General features: G+C 38.9%; 1 protein-coding gene across 1 annotated transcript in view; it reads right to left on the bottom strand.

Annotated features, from left to right (window-relative positions):
- Window positions 1–17,439: 17,439 nt before the first annotated feature.
- SGCG (sarcoglycan gamma) overlaps window positions 17,440–18,657 on the bottom strand; it is a 39,816-nt gene continuing 38,598 nt past the window's right edge. Inside the window, exon 7 of the mRNA XM_089491244.1 lies at window positions 17,440–17,613. Coding sequence (XP_089347370.1) covers window positions 17,440–17,613 — 174 coding nt within the window. The remainder of the gene's footprint in view (window positions 17,614–18,657) is intronic.

The following is an 18,657-nucleotide window of genomic DNA, read 5'->3' as shown; positions in this document are numbered from 1 at the left end:
GTTTGAAAAAATTCAGAGCTTCTTAATATGCAATCATAGCAGATTTAAGTCTCACGCAGTGTAACAGATGATTGCTTTAAATGTCAGTGTTTTCCGTGGAATTAATTTCTAATTCTAAGGCAAGCCCTACTATCTCACAGCAGTGGCCACCTGATGAATTGATATAAGTGCAATAACTAATATAGGGACAACGCTGAATATAGGATGCAGTTGTCAAAATGTATGGCATAGTACTTATTTTTATACTTTGTGTAATGCTAAATGAATGTGTTTTATAGAACACAAGAAAAAGGACTTCAAACAAAAGTATGTATGTATGAAATAGTATATTCCTGCAAATATTTTTTGTTCCTGTTCGTCCTGGCAAGCTGGCTCGTTCATTTTAATGCAAGGGAACTCGTGTAAGCTAAAAAAGCACCCTGATAATGTAATTATTGGCCCAACATGTACAGTAACTATACAATCCTGTCAAACAAAAAATTAGCTAGTTCACTACCCGTTTAGGGTGAGATTAACTCATTGCCTTTCTTCCCGTGATTCACTCCCTTACGTAGGGAGTGGAGTGGCTTTTTTAGTTAATAGTCCTTAAAGTTACCTCTCCTAAGACATCCGACTTGAGTGTCAAACGTCTCAGAATGCCTTAAAGACCCTGTACAGTTAACTGTTAGTGAAAGAGTTAATTCACTGTTCGGCACTTTGAAAGTTTGAGAAATGTTCTTGTCCATAGGAGTGACGTGCACTTTATAACTAAAGCCTTTCAATACAACAGAGAGTCATTGCAAAAAGAACAGTTGCCACTCTGAATATTGCCAATTTTGGATGTCCTCTATGCTCCTAGTAAGTCTATTTATTGCAATAATCAGCTGGGTCTGGTTTTAATATTATTACAGTTCAAAAACACTTAACTTACCCATCACCCGTAGCACATATAGGAATATTCACCTTTCATTTTTTACTGCATACAAATTATTAGCATTGCAAAGCGTGTTGTTTTTTTTGTTTTGTTACCTTTTTCTAACCATATATATATATATATATAATGTTCAACTGAGGAGAAATGAGCGATAGTTAATAATTTTCAGATATGCACTGAATCTTTTCAGTTGTTCAATGGATGCTGGAGCCTTAACAATTATTTGACTTATTTTATAATCAAGAAAAACATATATATGCTTATAATAGTGGATTGTAAATTATACTCATTTTATTTTATTGGGTTGTGTGAGAGATCCGCTTCTCGTATTTGTTTCCGCAGGTTTTTATTTCTTGTTCAATACATGCCTTATAATGCTTTGTTTCATCAGTATGGATTGTTTGTAATAAAACATTGGTGGAAAACTTTGGAAGCTTTGTTTTTGTATGATATCAGTGGCAGATGGGGTTGGTCTATCTTGGAAAAGATTGTAGAACGATTCTCTACTTTCATGCCTAACAAATAAATGTAAAATACTAAGGGAGTTTGGCCTGTGTGTTCGCTAATATTTATATTTATAGTCATGTTTGAACAATTTCCTGCTCCTAGTCACCCAGGTGTACTAAAAAATATAAAATATCCGAATATACTTTAAATTCATTTTATTCATAGGAATTCATATGAGTAAACCAACATTCCAACAGACCAACATTCAAAACAGCCGCTGAGCGTCTGCGAACGGCATTGAAAGCCTCTTCCGGCCTTCGGCGTCTAATGAAATTAAAGGGGCTGGCATGCACCCACCGCGGCGCCCAATGGCCGTGCCTCAGCTCTTTGTCCCACCCATTTTAAGATGTGGGACGATGTGCTGAGGCATGGCCAATGGGCGGCGTGGTGCGTGCACGCCGCCCTTTTAATTTCATGAATGGCCTCCACCCGCTGCCCCCACCAGACATCAGGAAGCAGTGGTAAATCGGGGGGGGTGGACGGTATCAGGCATATAGGGGGTTAAAAGACATATGGGGCAGAGCAACATATAGGGGGTATAAGGCATTTCTTGGGGCAGTGTGGCAAGCCTGGGGGCAGATGTGCATAACTGGGGGGCAGGTTGGCAAATAAAAGGAAATAAAAACAAAAATTTCTCAATCATAGCTTTTCTTAAATATGAAAAAACAGTTTACATGAATAAATAAAGAAATAAGTTAATAAAAAAAAAAATCCTTACTGCTGTGGACTACTCTTCCAATGATGCTCAGCCAGCATTATGGCAGACACCTAAGAATCATAGATATTTTAGTTCACAGCTAGCATCTGCAGCTTTACTGTTGCTGCACTTCCCATGACGCTCAGCCAGCATCATGGAAGTAGTATGTCTGGGTGAGCCTTATAGGAATTCAATTCAATGTGTTGGTTATTTTTAATATGCATGACTATGCTGACGTGTTTTAAGTGGCGATGCAAGCGTGACATTGTAAAGTGCAATTGCTTGTATTGGTGAGTTCTGTGAGATTTAAAAAAAAAAAAAAGTGTCCCTCTTTCACATTTTGAAATGTTGGGAGGTATGTTATATGCCAGTAATTTAGGGGTTGCATGGACTTATTTATCAAACCATATTCACGATCACGAGTCTAGCTTTTCCATATCTGATTAACCCGCACAAGTTATACACCATTTTGTTCAGGAGAGGGGGGGCCTTATTTTAAAATCTTACATAAAACATAATTAGTAATAATAGGTAGAAAATTATATTGCAATCTCGCTTAACAGCTAAACAATTACACAATTCATGTTCAGCAACATCTCCTGATTACAGTCATACCCCACATACATGTTCACGATGATTATTTTTATATATTATTGTATATTACATATTCATTTAATACTATTGACTAAATGGGTTTGAAGGTAGTGATTTTTCTTCTTTTTTTTTTTTACTTAGTGGAAGGACCTAGGGTCTTTTTTAAAAAAAATTTTTTATTTTGGGGATCTTCTAAAAATAAAGACTGACAGAAGAAGAAGATGCAGAAAAGATGCAAAAGTGGTGGGCAGAGAATGTTGGGAAACATTTTGAGAGAGTGAATGAGAGGATGAGAGAGTGAATGTGGGCACCGGACAACACATTTTGTTCCTGAATCAGCGCCCCCCAATTTTCGGCCAAAACGAATGGGCAGGGAACAAAACTAGTTGCCTAAAAACAAATGGGCCAAAAAGTTTGTCTGAATCGTTCTGGTCCATTTGCACATGTCTACTAATCAGTCCTTGATTTTGTCTTAAATGCAGGATATCTATGCCTACTCCATGCCCACCACAATATATGTACTACTTCTAGTTTCTGCTCCACTTATCTACCACCCTCTCAGTAAAGTACAACTACCTTACATTACATCTAAACCGCTGATACTCTAGTTTTTAGGTCAAGACCTCCAACATTTCACCTCCTTTGAGATAAACTTCATTCCTGTACTTAACTACTATTATTACATCTCATCTTTCTCTTCTTTCCTCCCAGCTATACAGATTGAGATGGTTTAGTCTTTCCTAATAATTTTTATCCGTCAAACCCTTTACCAATTTAGTAGTCCCTCTCTGAACTCTCTCCAATATGTCAATATCCTCCTGTAGATGGGGACTATACTCTATCTATCCCTGCTAATAATGCCTCGCTGTACAACCCAGCACCCTACTTGCCTTTTTTTCTGACACTTTGTTGCTTTGCCTGCCTTTAAGTCCTCATTTGCATTTGAAAAGCTATCCTTTTTTGGATTCATGCAGGTATGTATGTATGAGTGTGCAATCTTTCAGAAAAAGTCTAGATTTTAGACAGTTTATTGCTCAGTGTGTCACAACTGAGCAAAACATGTATTAGGTTGGTGTCTTGTGTTACAGTAATTCATCACTAGATGGCAGTATAATATTATATATACACAGTGTATATACTGTATATCACTGTAAATCTATCGATCTACACACACACACACACAGTTGTACCCTCTTTGAATGAACTTTTTCAGCAATTTCAGCTACAGTAGCCCGTCTGTTGGATTTGATCCCACGGGCCAGCCTTTGTCCCCCACGTGCATCTAGCTGTCACAGTTTGGCCCTTATGAAAGTCGCTCAGATCCTTACACTTGACCATTTTTCCTGCTTCACGCATCAACTTTGAGGACGAAATGTTCACTTGCTGCCTAATATATCTCACCCAGGGCCGGCCTTTGGGGTGTGCGACCTGTGCGACCGCACAGGGCGCCACACTCCAGGGGGCGCCGCTGCCGCCAGCAGCGTACCTAGCGGGGGGGGGGGGGCGAGCGGCATTTTAAGCCGGTTCAAGGATCTCCCTTGAACCCGGCTTGACATCACTCAAGGGAGCCGGAGGTCTGTTAAAGACCTCCGATACCGCTCCCTTGTGATCCGCACGGCAACAGCTGCTGTGCGCCGGGGTTTGTAGTCATATCCCGGCGCACAACACTGAAGCCGCGCCCACCGCTGTCCGTGCCCTCTGACCCGGAAGAAGACAGAAGATAGAAGAACTGAAGAAGAAGAACGAAGAGGAGGAAAAGGAGCTGTAAGGAGAAAAGAGGAAAGGTAGGAAAGCACCTTGCACCCCCACCGCAGGACTCCTGAAAGGTAAGTGAACTTCAAAGAGGGAAAGGGTAGATAGTTAGGAGGGCGTATATAGGGAGAAGGGAGTGAGACAGGGGAAAGGGGGTAGATAGGGAGAAGGGAGTGAGAAGGGGTAGATACGGCAGAAGAGAGTGAGAAGGGGTAGATAGGGCAATCATACTCCTATCATGCCAAGTCTGCGAGTAAATCCTGGAATCTGGGTATGCCTGGGCATGATAGGAATGTGATTGCTGTTAATCATATATATATATGATATATATAGACTTGAAAACCGAAGTTGTTTGTGTGGTTATTTGGAAAGTCCCTGGAGTGCCGGTAACTATTTTTGGACTTTATATATATATATTTATATATATATATAATATTATTTAATTGTTTTGTCCTATTTTGGTGTGTTACTTACTTTAAATAAAAGTGTTAGATTTTTTATGGTGTTGGGGGGGGTCATATTCGGTTTTGGCCAGGTAAATGCTGCACTTTCGGTTTCAGTCCATAATTCGTTTCGGTGCATCCCTACTACTAAGCCAGACAATGAAGTGGTAGGCCTAGACCACATCAATGTTTGGCGTAGTATATAGTGATTGGGGTTTTGTTACAAGTTTTGTTACAAGTTTTTATTCCTTTCTTTTTTTGGGATGGGGGGGCGCCAGAGGAGTAGTCCGCACAGGGCGCCAGAACACCTAAGGCCGGCTCTGATCTCACCTACTGACAGGTGCCATGATAACATTCAGTTCACTTTCCAGGGTCATAATGTTATGGCTGAGCGGTGTATATATATATATATAAAAAAAATTAATGTTGACAATAATATTCATTTCACTAATTTGTAAACTGTATGTCAGCTGGAAAAAAATGAAATCTGAAAATATAATTAACTTATAAATAAAATTAAATTTAAAGTTTAAATGAAATTTACTGAATAGATAAGGAACAGTGTAACTCCTATCACTATATACTGAGCAAGGCATTGATAGAGGTACAGCCTAACCCCCATCCCTATATATTGAGCCAGCCATTAATGGTGCTGTAGCATAAACCCCATCACTATATACCAGGCATTGATGGTAGTACAGCGTAACCCCCATCACTATACACTGAGCCAGATATTGACGGTAGTGTAGCATGCATAACTCCTATCACTATACGCTAAGCCAGAAATTTACGTGGTAGGAGGCCTGCCTGTGCCACCTTTGCCCCTGAAACAACCTGTCTGTGCCACCTCTGACAATTAAGCAGTCTGCTTGTGCCACCCCTGCCTCTTACAAGCCTGCCTGTACTGCCCCTGCCCCTTAAGTAGCCTGCCTATGCCACACCTGCCCCTAAACACTAATAACATACATTCACTCACTCACTCGTTCACCCTCTCATATCCCCTTACCTCACCCAGAGAGATTTCTGGTCCGGGATCCGGTCGAGCAGCACTGGGTCCTCGCAGATGTCTATACGGCTGCTTAACAGGGGCACGCATCTTACTGCTGTGGCGTCCACACACTGTGAAAGGAAACTCCCAGGTGAAGCAGGAACGGGCAGGATTACAGCGTTAAGCTGCGGGGTGGACCTTAGGTTTTATATACATATATATATATATATATATATATATATATATATATAAAATCTTGCCGTTAGAAAGGATTTATTGCCACATACTGGATTAAGAGAAAGATACACTAACATTTTCACTTACAAGAATAAGTCAGTCCTTCAGTCATCCAGAGTGTGAGTTTATAATTGTTTTAATTACTATTAATAAGACAATATATCAAGCCTATAATGTTTAAAGTGTTGCCGTCCCTTCCTTGAGGTTTGAGCTCACATCTAGCCACCACACTGTGAACTAGGTTCTCCGGATATAAAGAAAATAATTGTTTTCTTATGGGCAAGGAAAAATCTATGATATATATATATATATATAGTAACAGGGTGCAGGGTGTTGTTGCGGATGGCGTATACATTCCCCCTCGATTTTGCAGGGTTTTGTATGATATATAGCCCCAGGGGGAGTATGTGTTGCGCCAGATTATAATGTTTCTATATGGGCCCCTGGGGTGGAGCATACGCAGAGTAGGGCGGGCTGGTGCTCCACCCTGCAGTTTCCATACACCTGGACTGACACAGGATCCAGGCCAGGAGTTTAGGCTGACTCCAGTAGTGCACGGGACTGGTCAGCTGCAAGTAATCAGCTGCACTGACTGCAATAAAGCCTGACCTGTTGGAGAGAGGGGAAGAGAGAGAGTTTTGTTTGGAAGCAGCAGGGCTTGCTATGTAAAAAAGAGACCATCAAAAAGGTTGGCGAGATTCTGTTTAGTTTAGACCCCCGATTAGTGAGGGACTTCTATGTTAGTAAGTGCTCAGACCAGCTAGGCTTTTGTTTATAGGGAATTTGTGTTCTGTATAATCCTGTTAATATCTGCATACGTGGATTACAAATAAATTGTGGTTGATTACCTTACCGAGACTGTGGCTTTAATACCCTAGAGGACCGTGCTGTTTGGTACCCTGTGTGGGTGTAGGATCACAATATATATACATATATATAATAAGTGTAGAAATGATGTACCTCTTTATATTTTGTAGTTATCCTGAAACCGCAAATATTATCTTTGATTGGTTTTCTTAGCACAATTTGCATATGCTTCATCACCTGTAAATAAAATTGGGTTGATCGACTAAATTGATATGCTGTATGTTTCCTTTTTCATTTATCACTTTATTGATTCTTTCTTTTTCTGTATGTTTATATAGTATTCTCATTTTCAGCCAGATTTGGATACTGGCTGCGTGTACCAGCCCAAGGCAAAGCAATTTTCACAAAGAACTGAATTTGTTAAGGAAAATTGGCTTATAAATGTTCCCTTTAGAAGCTAACAATATGTTACATAAGCCTTTGGAATTTATAACATGGCAGGAAAAATAGATCATAATATTGGCCTAATTGCTCATCTTTACAACTAACTTCTGCAGGAAAGAAATAGTGTTTGTTACTTCATTTAAATTACTTGCTGTACTGTAGGGATTATCAATGCTACTTATTATACTTTACATACTGGAATTTTATTACACAGTTCAAAAAATACATTACATTTATTTATAGTGCCAGCAGGTTCCTTAGTAGAATATTTTAAAATCACAAATAATAACAAACTGGTACAAAAGGAGAAGAGGGCTCTGCTCTTGCAAATTTACGATCTAGCGGGTGGTTGAGGGGGAAGTAAATAGTAGGAGAGGACTGCTTGGATGTGGAAGAGTTGGTCATGTCAGGATGATCTGTAGAGATTCTTGGTCGTTCAGGAGGCTTGAGTAGGATGCTGGCTGAGAGTGTTAGGAAGAAAGGTTGAAATTTGCATACAAAAGAGAAAGTCTAAGGAAGGGAATTACAGAGAAGAACTATAGCATGGGTAAAATCCTGAAACGGGAGTGGGACGAGGTAATGATGGTAGAAGAGAGATGCAAGTCATTAGAGGAAGAAGAGAGCAGTTAGGGGTGTATTTGGATAGGAAGAGATACAGGGGTGTGGAGAGTTGTTAAGGGCTCTGAAAGTCAAGGTCAGAAATTTGAATTTGATTCTGAAGGGTATGAAGTGATTGGTACAGTGGAGCAGCAGTTGAGGAAAGGTGACAGAGAAAGATAAGTCTAGCTGCAGTGTTGAGGACGGATTGGAGTGGTGAAAGGCAGGAGAGCGGGAGACCAGTTAGTAAGGAGTTGCAATAATGCAGACGCAATATCACAAGGGAGTGGATTAGCATTTTGGTTGTTTCTTGTGTGAGGACTGGGCAGATGTTTTTCAGGTGAAGGGGACAGGATTTGGTGAGGAACTGGATGTGAGGAATAAGGGAGAGTACAGAGTCAAGCATGACACCAAGGCAGCAGACTTAGTCAGTTGGTTGGATGATGGAGTTGTCAATACTAATAAAGATGTCAGGAATTGTGGATGGCGGGATTACCATAAAATTAGTCTTTGCGATGTTGAGCTTTAGATAATGCAACGCCCTCCATGATGCAATTCCTGAAAGACATAAGGCAAGAGAGTGAATAGGGTGTCATTGGTGTAGGTGGTAATGGAAACCAAAGTAAGATATGAGTTGTCTAAGTGAAGAGGTATAGATGAAGAAGAGTAGAGGCCCAAGAACTGACCCCTGAGAAATACTAGATAGCGGTAGTGTGGAGGATCAAGTTCCAGCGAAGGAGACAGAAGTTTTCTGTTGACCATTGGAACATAAAATGTAATTTCACAAAGTTAGGATTGGTAAGTAACATATTACAATCAGAAATGAATCCCTAAGTATCTGAATCTTGTAGATGTAGACACTTCACAATTAGCCTATGTAGTTTAGATGTTTTGACTTGCCTGAAAACAGTTGATTTAATATCCAAAGAAGGTAAAACATATTGAAGGTTGGGGAATGCCAGCAATCCTTGATAGATATCATAAACTCTACATATATCTAGCCATGTTGACAGGCACAGAGGCACTGGAAAACATTCTAATGCTGTAATTGGGTAACAACTAGACATGGGCACCAGGGGGCTCTTCGTGTTCGTCTTCGTGCTCATCTTCGGAAAAAAAAAAATCTTCTTATTCCGCGAATATTCGCCTGTTCCTGTCTTCTCTTCTGGCGAATATTCGTGGACATTCTTCGTGTTCGGTGGGCTGTGGCTATTAAATCAACGCCTGGTCCTCCCGCAGCTATGTTGCAGTGTCTTGTGGTTGCCTTGCCTTGTTTCCCCCTCTTTTATTTCTCTTCCTTTCTCTGTCCTTCCTTTCATTTCTTTAACTTGGGGGACATTCTTCTAGGCCTACCTGGTACTTCAGTTTTGGCATACCTCAGACTGAATGGACCCTTTATGTGTATATATATCTACGTTCCGCTAATCCTATTCATTTGCCCCTACTATATATATATCTCACATATGGTTGTATGATTTTATTTTTTTTAAATGGTTTTGCTGGGAATGAATGTCACTATGGTTAAAATATACAGGGTTAAACTAGTTTTACAATATTTAGAGAAAAAAAAAAACACTGGAGCCTGAAGCGTATAGGATGTCATTTTCTTTTGCAAGGAATGGTTAAGAGTTTAATATCATCTCTACTGTAGTTTAACCTTTTTTGTGACATTTAATAATCCAAAAGGGCAGCCATAAGCCACTAAAGACACAGAGTTTACACAAGATTTAACAGATTCATATCTTTAAGTTGTTCCTACAGCACAACCCCAATTAGCAAAGTATACTGGAGTTGCAACATAGACTGAGTAGCCAGAGATGAAGCTATATTACATCTGGCTGATTCATTAAATAAAGCTATCTTATGTCTAGGAACCTTCAAAATGAGCTGATCCATAGAGCTGAAACAATATTGTTAAAGGGTGCTAAAAGAGGAACTTTGACAATCAATGAACTTGTGCTGTAACTCCTGCCAATAAAACCAATAAGTAAAAAAAAAAGTAATGAAGTCTTTAAACTCCATCTTTTATCTCAATCTTCCATGAGCTATTTCTCTATAATACACAACAAATCTCCCAAAAAAATGAAACACACATTGATTTGTGTATTATCACATTAGTTCACAATTCAACAGAGACAAGGAAATAGTGCTTTTTAAGTGAGAAACAATATTTCTTAAAGAGACATGCCTTAAACATATAGTTCAATTAGGCACTCAAAAGTTGTGTCAATGTGGTGACAGGTTTCTTTTCTTTATTTTTCTTTCATGTCCCTGCATGTCTTGCTTTCCTTCTTTCTCAGTTTGTCTTTCTTATTTTCCCCTTTGATTCTTCTACCTCATTTCCTCTTCCTCTCTTTTGCTTTATCTCTCTTTCTTTTTCTCCCTTATCTACGCTTTTTCTCCCTTTCTTTCAATTTACTCCATAAGAGCAATTTAATTTCAGTCTGTTTAATTGAAAAATAAAAAAAGCCAACAACTATTATATATAAACATTAAAAAGTACTTAATGGAACCAAAATCTGCAAAGCCAAAACAGTCACACAAAACTATAACTTTTCTAATGATTAATTTGAGTATTAATCAGCTTTCAGTAGTCATATTTCAGGAATCACAGAAGCTTACATCGATTTTAAAAGGATTACATTTTAGTGTCTGTGTAGGATAAGTGATGTAAAGGTAAGGTGGAGGTGGAATAGATGGCATATTTTTCAAGTGTTTCACATTCATGCTTTAACTCATAATCATTAAAATATCCAAATTTATGAAAGGAAAAAGACACCTTTTTAACTTCAGAATCCTATTTCACGAATACACACAACTATAATGTGACCTGTTCACACAACTTGCTGTGCTGATAGTATTTATAGTTTCCTTTTTAACTATTATTGTTATTTTAGCACCTCCATGAGATCTTCTTCAAACTGGTGTTGAGTGTTTAAAAAAGTCCTTTTTACTTGCATGGTTTGATAGAACGTGAAGCAGCTGTGCACATCCAACTTCCTATAGACTGCTATATATAAAAATAAATGATCATTTGAAATCGTAATCTCTGAAAATGTGAAAAACGATATACTGTGATACAGTTCAAATTAAAAAATAAATAAATAAAAAGTCATAATAAAATATAATAAAGTTTGTGTCAACCTATTTACAGATGGAAAATCAAGTTATGGATTCAAATGAAAACCTAGGTATTTTAAAAAGACACAAAAGCCTGGCCCTTTAAAGTCATCCAATCAGTTCAACTGGAGGGTGAGTTCAGCGAATTACAGCTAAATTATTGCTATGCTGACTAGAACATTTGCAAGAATGACATTTCTTGATGTGGCTCATCATTTTCCTAATGACTCATCCATTGAAATGAATACATTTTATCCCCTTCAGGACCGGGATTTTGATACTAAGGTGTCGCTAAAGGACCGGAGCCGTTTTTGTGTTTTTGCCATGTCTTTCTTCAACTGTAATTTCTCTCTTATCAATTGGTGCACCCACACAAATCATATATTGTTTTTTTCAGCACAAGTAGGGCTTTCATTTGAAACCATAGTAAGCTGGGTAGTACATTGTTTTGTTTGAAAAAAACTGGAAAAAGTGGGGAAAAAATGAAAAAACGCATTTTTTTTACAGTTTTGTATACATACAAATTGTACACACATTAAACCAATGGGAAAAAATTATCCCAAATATATTCATTAACTTGTCCTGATTTGGAAACCACCCAACATGGCCAGGATTTTTATCTATTTTGACCAGTATAGGGCAAATATTGCAAGGCATGCATCACGTTTTTGAAATGTAATTTTTTTCAAATTTGGCATGGCAGTCTAATAACTGCAATAGTTGTCACAGATACTGATTACCCCCCCAAAATTATATGTTTATGAACAGTAGATAAGTCAAGGTGTACAACTAGGGTCATTTTGACACTTTTCAAACAGGGATTTTATCGCCAATTGCTGCCAAATTTTGAGGTATTTTTATATTTTTTTGGTTTTTTTTGCATATGTTGCAATGTTGCTTTAGATTTTATATTATATTTTGTATAGAATATGTGCAACTGCAGAACAAAACACCAAATTGTGTTCACCAACATCCCCCGGTTCCAACAAGGCCTCACATGCATGGTTCATGCATTTTTTGAGGAAGCTATGAGGGCAAAACTGGAACATGCGCATTTTCGTTTTCACATTTGGAATTTTCAGAAATTGGTTTCCTGGGCCCATATCCCATTTGGGACATTTTGGAAGCCCCCTGCTGTAAATTACCCCATAAAAGTATATATTTATGAACAGTAGACAAGTCAAGGTGTTCAACTAGGGTAGTTTTAACAGTTTTCAGCTAGCCTTTTCTTCACTGATGTCTGCCAAAGTTCACGGAAAATTTATTTTATTGCGTTTTTAACAAATACATTTCAATGTTAAAATTTATTTCTTGCACAGCATATGTGCAACAGTGGAAGAAAGCACCAGATTTTGTTCACCAACACCCCTCGGTTCCAACAAGGCCTCACATGCATGGTTCATGTATTTTTTGAGGAAGCTATGAGGGCAAAACTGGAACATGTGCATTTCCATTTTTTAAAATATTTTTTTTCATCAGATTACTTGTAAGTGACAGGTTTAGGCCGCTGACATCAATCAGGAAGACCGATCAATAATCAGCGACTTAAAATGTCACCGACAAGTGATCAGGTAATAATTATGATTTTTTCATTTTATTAATAATTTGTGTTTTTTCATAATTACCCTAGATGACCCCTCTCTCTTTGTAGAGCAGGGTCATCCGTGGGCTGCCATAATGATCCGATCACTCCTATTGGCCAGGGGCGATCTGATCAGCCCAGCATTTGACCTGGAAGCACCCTGGACTTTCAGGTCAGTGCTGTTATTTTTTTTTTTTTTATTATTATTATTATTATTATTTTATTAATTTTTTTTAATTTTTTTATTTTATTTTATTTTTTTTTAATTATTATTATTATTTTTTACATTATTTTTTTTAACTCTTTCAATGCTGATGCTCCATTGAAGCACAGAATTGATTGATATTTAGTCCCCACAAGCTTGTGGGGACTAATATTAACCCCTGCAATGCTGCGATGGGGGTCATACACAATCGCAGCATTGAAGAGGTTAATTGAGGAAGAGGGGGGTAGGGGGGTCTGGTCTCCACACTCATGTGGAGACCAAAGAACCCTGTCTCCCTGTCCCTGAAGCTGCCTCTGGCAGCTGGGACACAATCTCCAATAGACTGGAGATTGTAGGGGAGGAGTCTCTCTGATCAGTCCTACAGGACTGATCAGAGGACTTCTGGGGGCTCGTTTTTGCTGTTGCTGGTCTGCCTGGGCTTCCAGGCAGACCACCAGCAGCAGAACCCCCTAAAAAATGGGAATTAACCCCTTCAATGCCGCGATCGCGGCATTGAAGGGGTTAACGCTGCACTGACGCTCTCATGGAGCGATCAGGCAGCAGGGGGGTGTTGGATCAGGTCCCCACACTTGTGTGGGGACCCATTCAATACCCCCCCCCTTCCCTGAAGCTGCCTGTGGCAGCTGAAACAGCGATTGCAGATTTTTCTGCAATCGCTGTTTCTGCCTACAAAATCACTCCGTGGGAGTGATCGTGGGCTTGGGGGCGGGCTTAGACAGGCTGTGCTGTCTGCCCAGGAGTCCTGGGCAGACAGCAGCAGCAGCGCCCCCACGATCACCGCGATTGTGGTGATGTGGGGGCGTTTTTTGGAGGAGACGTACCTGGTACGTCCCGGTCTACCGGTGACTGTTAACCAGGAAGTACCAGGTACGTCCCGGTACTGAAGGGGTTAAGAATACTTTTTAGACCAAGTCGTGTCTAAAGCAATTCCATGCACCAAGAAAACAAAAGCAGATCGCCTACACATGGTCAATGGTGTCTAACGTCAATACAATTGTACTACCTCGACAATGATGCCTACAAATGTACAGCTTATTATACATATAATACATTAGTGAACTTATTATAGTATGTTTTGCCCTGCACAGTATGTTTTATGTGATTTAGACACACTGTTTTGTGGAATCAGGAGAGATAGGGCTGTGATTCGGCAGTACTCCACTGAATGTTTGTATTGATCTAAGCAGTTGATGGTTTGTTTGTGGATCTGTGCACTGGGCATTGAAGACTATTGCAGCATGTACTGTGTTCTTTAATGGAAAAATCTAGTTTTCAGATGGGTCATTGTGATTTCCAAATTACTAAATATTTTACTGCTGGTTCGGCCAGTGATCAGGAGATATTTTGTACCTCAGCAACGTGAGTTAAGTCTCTAAATTTTACATGCCACAATGCTGAGAAGACTAGATACACAAGCACTAAGACATGTTGCAACCCCTACTCAAGAGAGCAAAATAAAACCAAAAGTCTTGCGGTCATGCAGGACCAGACTGAGATGTAAATAGTTCCAGGCATTTTAAAGTACAGCAGCTCATTTGTGACTTATACAACATTTTTAGAGTCTTCTTGACTATAATTGATCACTGTTCTCAAGTGTTATTTAAATTAGTCTTCCAGCTATATTACAGGGTGATGTGTGTTTGTGTTGTAGATGCAGTAGGAAGTGGGATATTCATGACATAATAGATTTCTAAAACAAACCTCATGCTCCTTAAGCTGCATACTCAGCTTCTTTTGTCTGCAGTCAGCAACATGTTCTAAATCCTCGTGCAATTAAGGAATATTATCCAACATTCTTCTATAAATTCTAAGAGTGACCCAGGCTAGGTTAGAGCTTAAGAAATACCATTTTAGTAGAAAGAGAGACGCTAAATCTTGCACCATAGGCTACTCCCCGTGGCGTATTCTCACTTAAGAGAGCATATTAAGAACGCCACAGCTCTTTATATGCTGGGTAGAGACATCAAAGATTTCCCATGAAGCATGAGCACATGAGCACATACACAATGCACAACATTCGTTTTCATTCAAATGTGTTTTTGTGCCGCATTTTACAGTTTTGTCCTTTCGTCTGAATAACGAACCAACGAATGCAACACTGGACGAAAGAAACGAAAAGCGTATGTGCGCAATACGAAAATGTTCGTTCAACTGGTCACGGCGGCCACCATTTTAACTGCACTAAGAGGAGAAGAATTTTGCCTGCGCTAAGATGAGGGACATTGCGTAAGCTAATCGTTCTTTGTCCAATCAGCTCACTCCTGCCACATCATGCTGAGGGCTTGTCCAATGACTGTGCTGCTTCTTTCAAAGAGAAAAAAAAGAGCCCATATATAAGAGCAGAGCAGGCTGGGGATCCGTTCATTTCACTGTGACTGCTTTATGTGACATTGTTGTGCTGCATTGGAGCATTTTACAGAGTGATATTCTTTTGTGTGAGATTTGGTGAGTCTTAGACTTGGTCACAGTGTCTAAGACTGTTTAACGTTTTTTATTTAATTAAGATCATTAATTAAATTAATTTTATCAATTTAATTTAGATCATTTAACCAGTCCACTACTATCCTTAACCCTATAACTCTAAGCTCATTTTGACCCTCTTTCTTCTAGCAATTTCTCTCATATTCTCTATGCACATTTATTTCTTTTTTCCATGACAACCAAATGAATGGGATTTTGTTGGACAAATTGTGTTGAATACGAAGACGGACGAAGAAAATTTCCCCTCGAAAACAAAGACAAATTTTCCGTTGCCCAAGTCCACCAGAAACTACTTTATCATTGCATCATGCGATGAGAAAATGGCAAAACAACTAAACCACCAATAAGATGAAAGACATTTTTTTTTTGCAGTTGGCTAAGTTCCCAGAAATATTCTGGGAACTTTGCCAGCCCAATTAGCCCACCCTTGAATTGGCCTTAAGCTTAAAGAGTTCCCAGAAAAGCCAACTCTTTTACTGGCCCCTTATAAGTTATTATAAAGTTATTGTAGAACTCCCAGAATAAGTATGAAAGCTGCTGTAAATAACCTAGTTTTGTATTTATTTATATCTCATTGGTGATTAAGTGGCATGTTGTGGTTAAATGTCTTTGCTGTAGTTTATTTTTGCTTAACAGCACTTGTACAGTGTGTTTCATCAGTTCTTGTATGGTGTCTACATTGAATTTAGTCAGGTCAAGTGGAGGTTAGAAAAAATGTTGTCCTCGTACAAACTGCACATCTCATTAGATTACTTTCTGGGTAGGGTTTTCAATAGTTTGAATGTGGCATTTAATGACCCCTAAATTTAGTTAGGTCCTTGAATTGCTTACAGCAGTGCTTTAAATACCGTTTTGATCATTTTTACTTTAGTCAGCTCATTGAATCAATCCCATGGTTTCGTATGCTCAGAATCCTAGATATATTTTAGCCCTGCCTAATAGTATAGAATTTAGAAAAGGTCCTTTTTCATGATATTTGACACAGCAAGGAGCACAAAGGCTCATATATTAGTTCTACTACTAGTATACTAACAAAAGATTGGTTTTTAGAGTATTCCTATACATATTATGTTGCATAGTCAATATTTTATCTGATTATATATGTTTTGTATTTTTAAATTGGGTGCTGCCCCCAGCCTCCCCCTCTTCAACCAATATCCTCACTGCTGGACACCTGGATATGACATCATATTGCAGGACTCTTTCTGTTTAAGTCGTGTGATGCTGCATGCTGCTTACTATGGTGCCAGTACAGTATTCCGAACAGTATTCCAGAGTGTAAATGGTTCCATTGGGGAGATCAGCGTTCTGCTTTGTAACCGGCCCATTGAGCAGCGGCACGCCAAGGGCACTGCCCCCTGTTTTGCTGCAGAGAAACCTTCTCCCCCTGGAACTGCCATAAAAGGGTAATAACAAAATAACAAAATATTTAACATAAGCAAACTGACCTATTAGCACATATCCTGTAGTCTAACGATCATTAGAATAATTTCTCACACAGTGAAAATTATGAGGGATACTGTTATGGAAAAATTAGTAGCCATAACAGAGACAAATGTAAGGTAGACAAAACTCCTGAACCTACTACCTGTGTATACTCATATATCCATACATTTGATTTATTGCATTTTCCTGCTTCAGAAATGTTATTAATCCTTGATTTAAAAGTAGAAAGAACAAATTCACAAATAGGAATGAGCATGTTTTTCAGGTTATTACCCATAATGAAGCGCTAGTTCAGTGAGGAGACAAAATACTTTGTTTCTTTTTTATTATATGGCTGATTTCCAAAAACTACAGCCTTGATATACTAGTTTTAGCCAAGAAGACTTTCCAATGATATATCTTTTTCCAGCCTGAAGTTACTTGTGCTATTTAACACTGGCTAAAAAAATACTTACATTTTTAAGTCAATAATCTGAAATACAAATTTGCAGCCTATGCGGTGTTCTTGATTTTTTCTCTGAAATAATGTTAGCAAAGAGAAGGAAAGTCACTGGTCCTTATAAAATGTATTATTATCCAGAGACAAAATGCCTGTCAAAGTTTTTTTACTGGCAGTCACGGCTATATTCTTGGCAAGTGGATCCCAAACCAGCAACCGACAGGTAGAGTTTCCCATCTGGGCAGACACAAATTTCATAGAGTTCCTGAGAGCTGCCAGATGTCCCCTTCGATCCATGAGGCAATTTGGGCATTCGCACTGTTTCAGCATCCAGAACAAGCTGTAATGGATAGAATATTGACTTATTACACAATACAAAACAGAAAAAGCAACATCAAATACTTATGATGTCAATATTTCTGGGCATTTTTGGAATTACAAAAATAAAACTTTGATCCCTTTCAGGTCGTTAGTCGCATTGAAATAAACAATTGCAAGGTCAAAATCAATGGGCTACCAAACATTTTGTAGTTCTTTTGTACACCTATTTTAGAGAGACATTATTGTAGTTAAAAGCTAAAATTAATGTGTTAAAAAGTTGCCGATATAAACTACCAGCCCCTAAAGCATACATTTGAGCTCTTGGGAAAATGCCCCATAGGGTCTCTGGACTAGTGTTTATTTTTGCTTTTCTACATCACTGTTCTTAAACATGATGTGAAGCTCTATCCACTTTAGTGAGCAGGTTCTGACTGGCCATTATCAATCGGGGCCAATGCAGGTGGATCAGTGTCTAGTGGCCTTTATTCCCACTTGTGCGGGAGCTCCCCTCCTTTAGTGTGCAGGTGCCACAGACTTGATACATGAGTAGCATGTACGACAGGGACAACTCTATTCAACAGTCTATCCTCGTCTCAAAAGTTTGTCCTCTGAACTCCTGCTCGCAATCATTCGTAGGGATACAAAATAAAAAGGTTATGGAGTTGTCTGATTTTCTTTTAATCTTTTGCAGACTTTGTTACGGCTTTGTAAGAAAAGATGCCTGATAGGTCAGCATCTATAAATACACTACATGACCAAAAATATATGGACACCTGACCATCATACCTATATGGGCTTGTTGGACATACCAAAATCATTGGCTATATGGAATTGCCCCTCCACCACTTTGTGTCCATTCAGCCAAAAGCGCATTTGTGAGGGCAGTTGGAAACATTATATTGTCTAAAATGTCTTTGTATGCTGTAGCATTAATACTACACTTCACTGGAACTAAGGGGCCCAAACCCTAAAAACCAGACACAGACCATTATCCCTCCTCCACTAAACTTTACAGTAGGCACTATGCATTCCGGGAGGTAGTGTTCTCCTGGCATCTGCCAAA

This window comes from Sceloporus occidentalis, unplaced genomic scaffold (assembly GCF_023333645.1).
Source record: "Sceloporus occidentalis isolate IW3139 unplaced genomic scaffold, rSceOcc1.0.p SCAF_49, whole genome shotgun sequence".
Classification (NCBI taxonomy): Eukaryota; Metazoa; Chordata; class Lepidosauria; order Squamata; family Phrynosomatidae; genus Sceloporus; species Sceloporus occidentalis.
The sequence above is the reverse complement of the archived record's forward strand: the minus strand, read 5'-3'. Positions and strand labels throughout refer to the sequence as shown.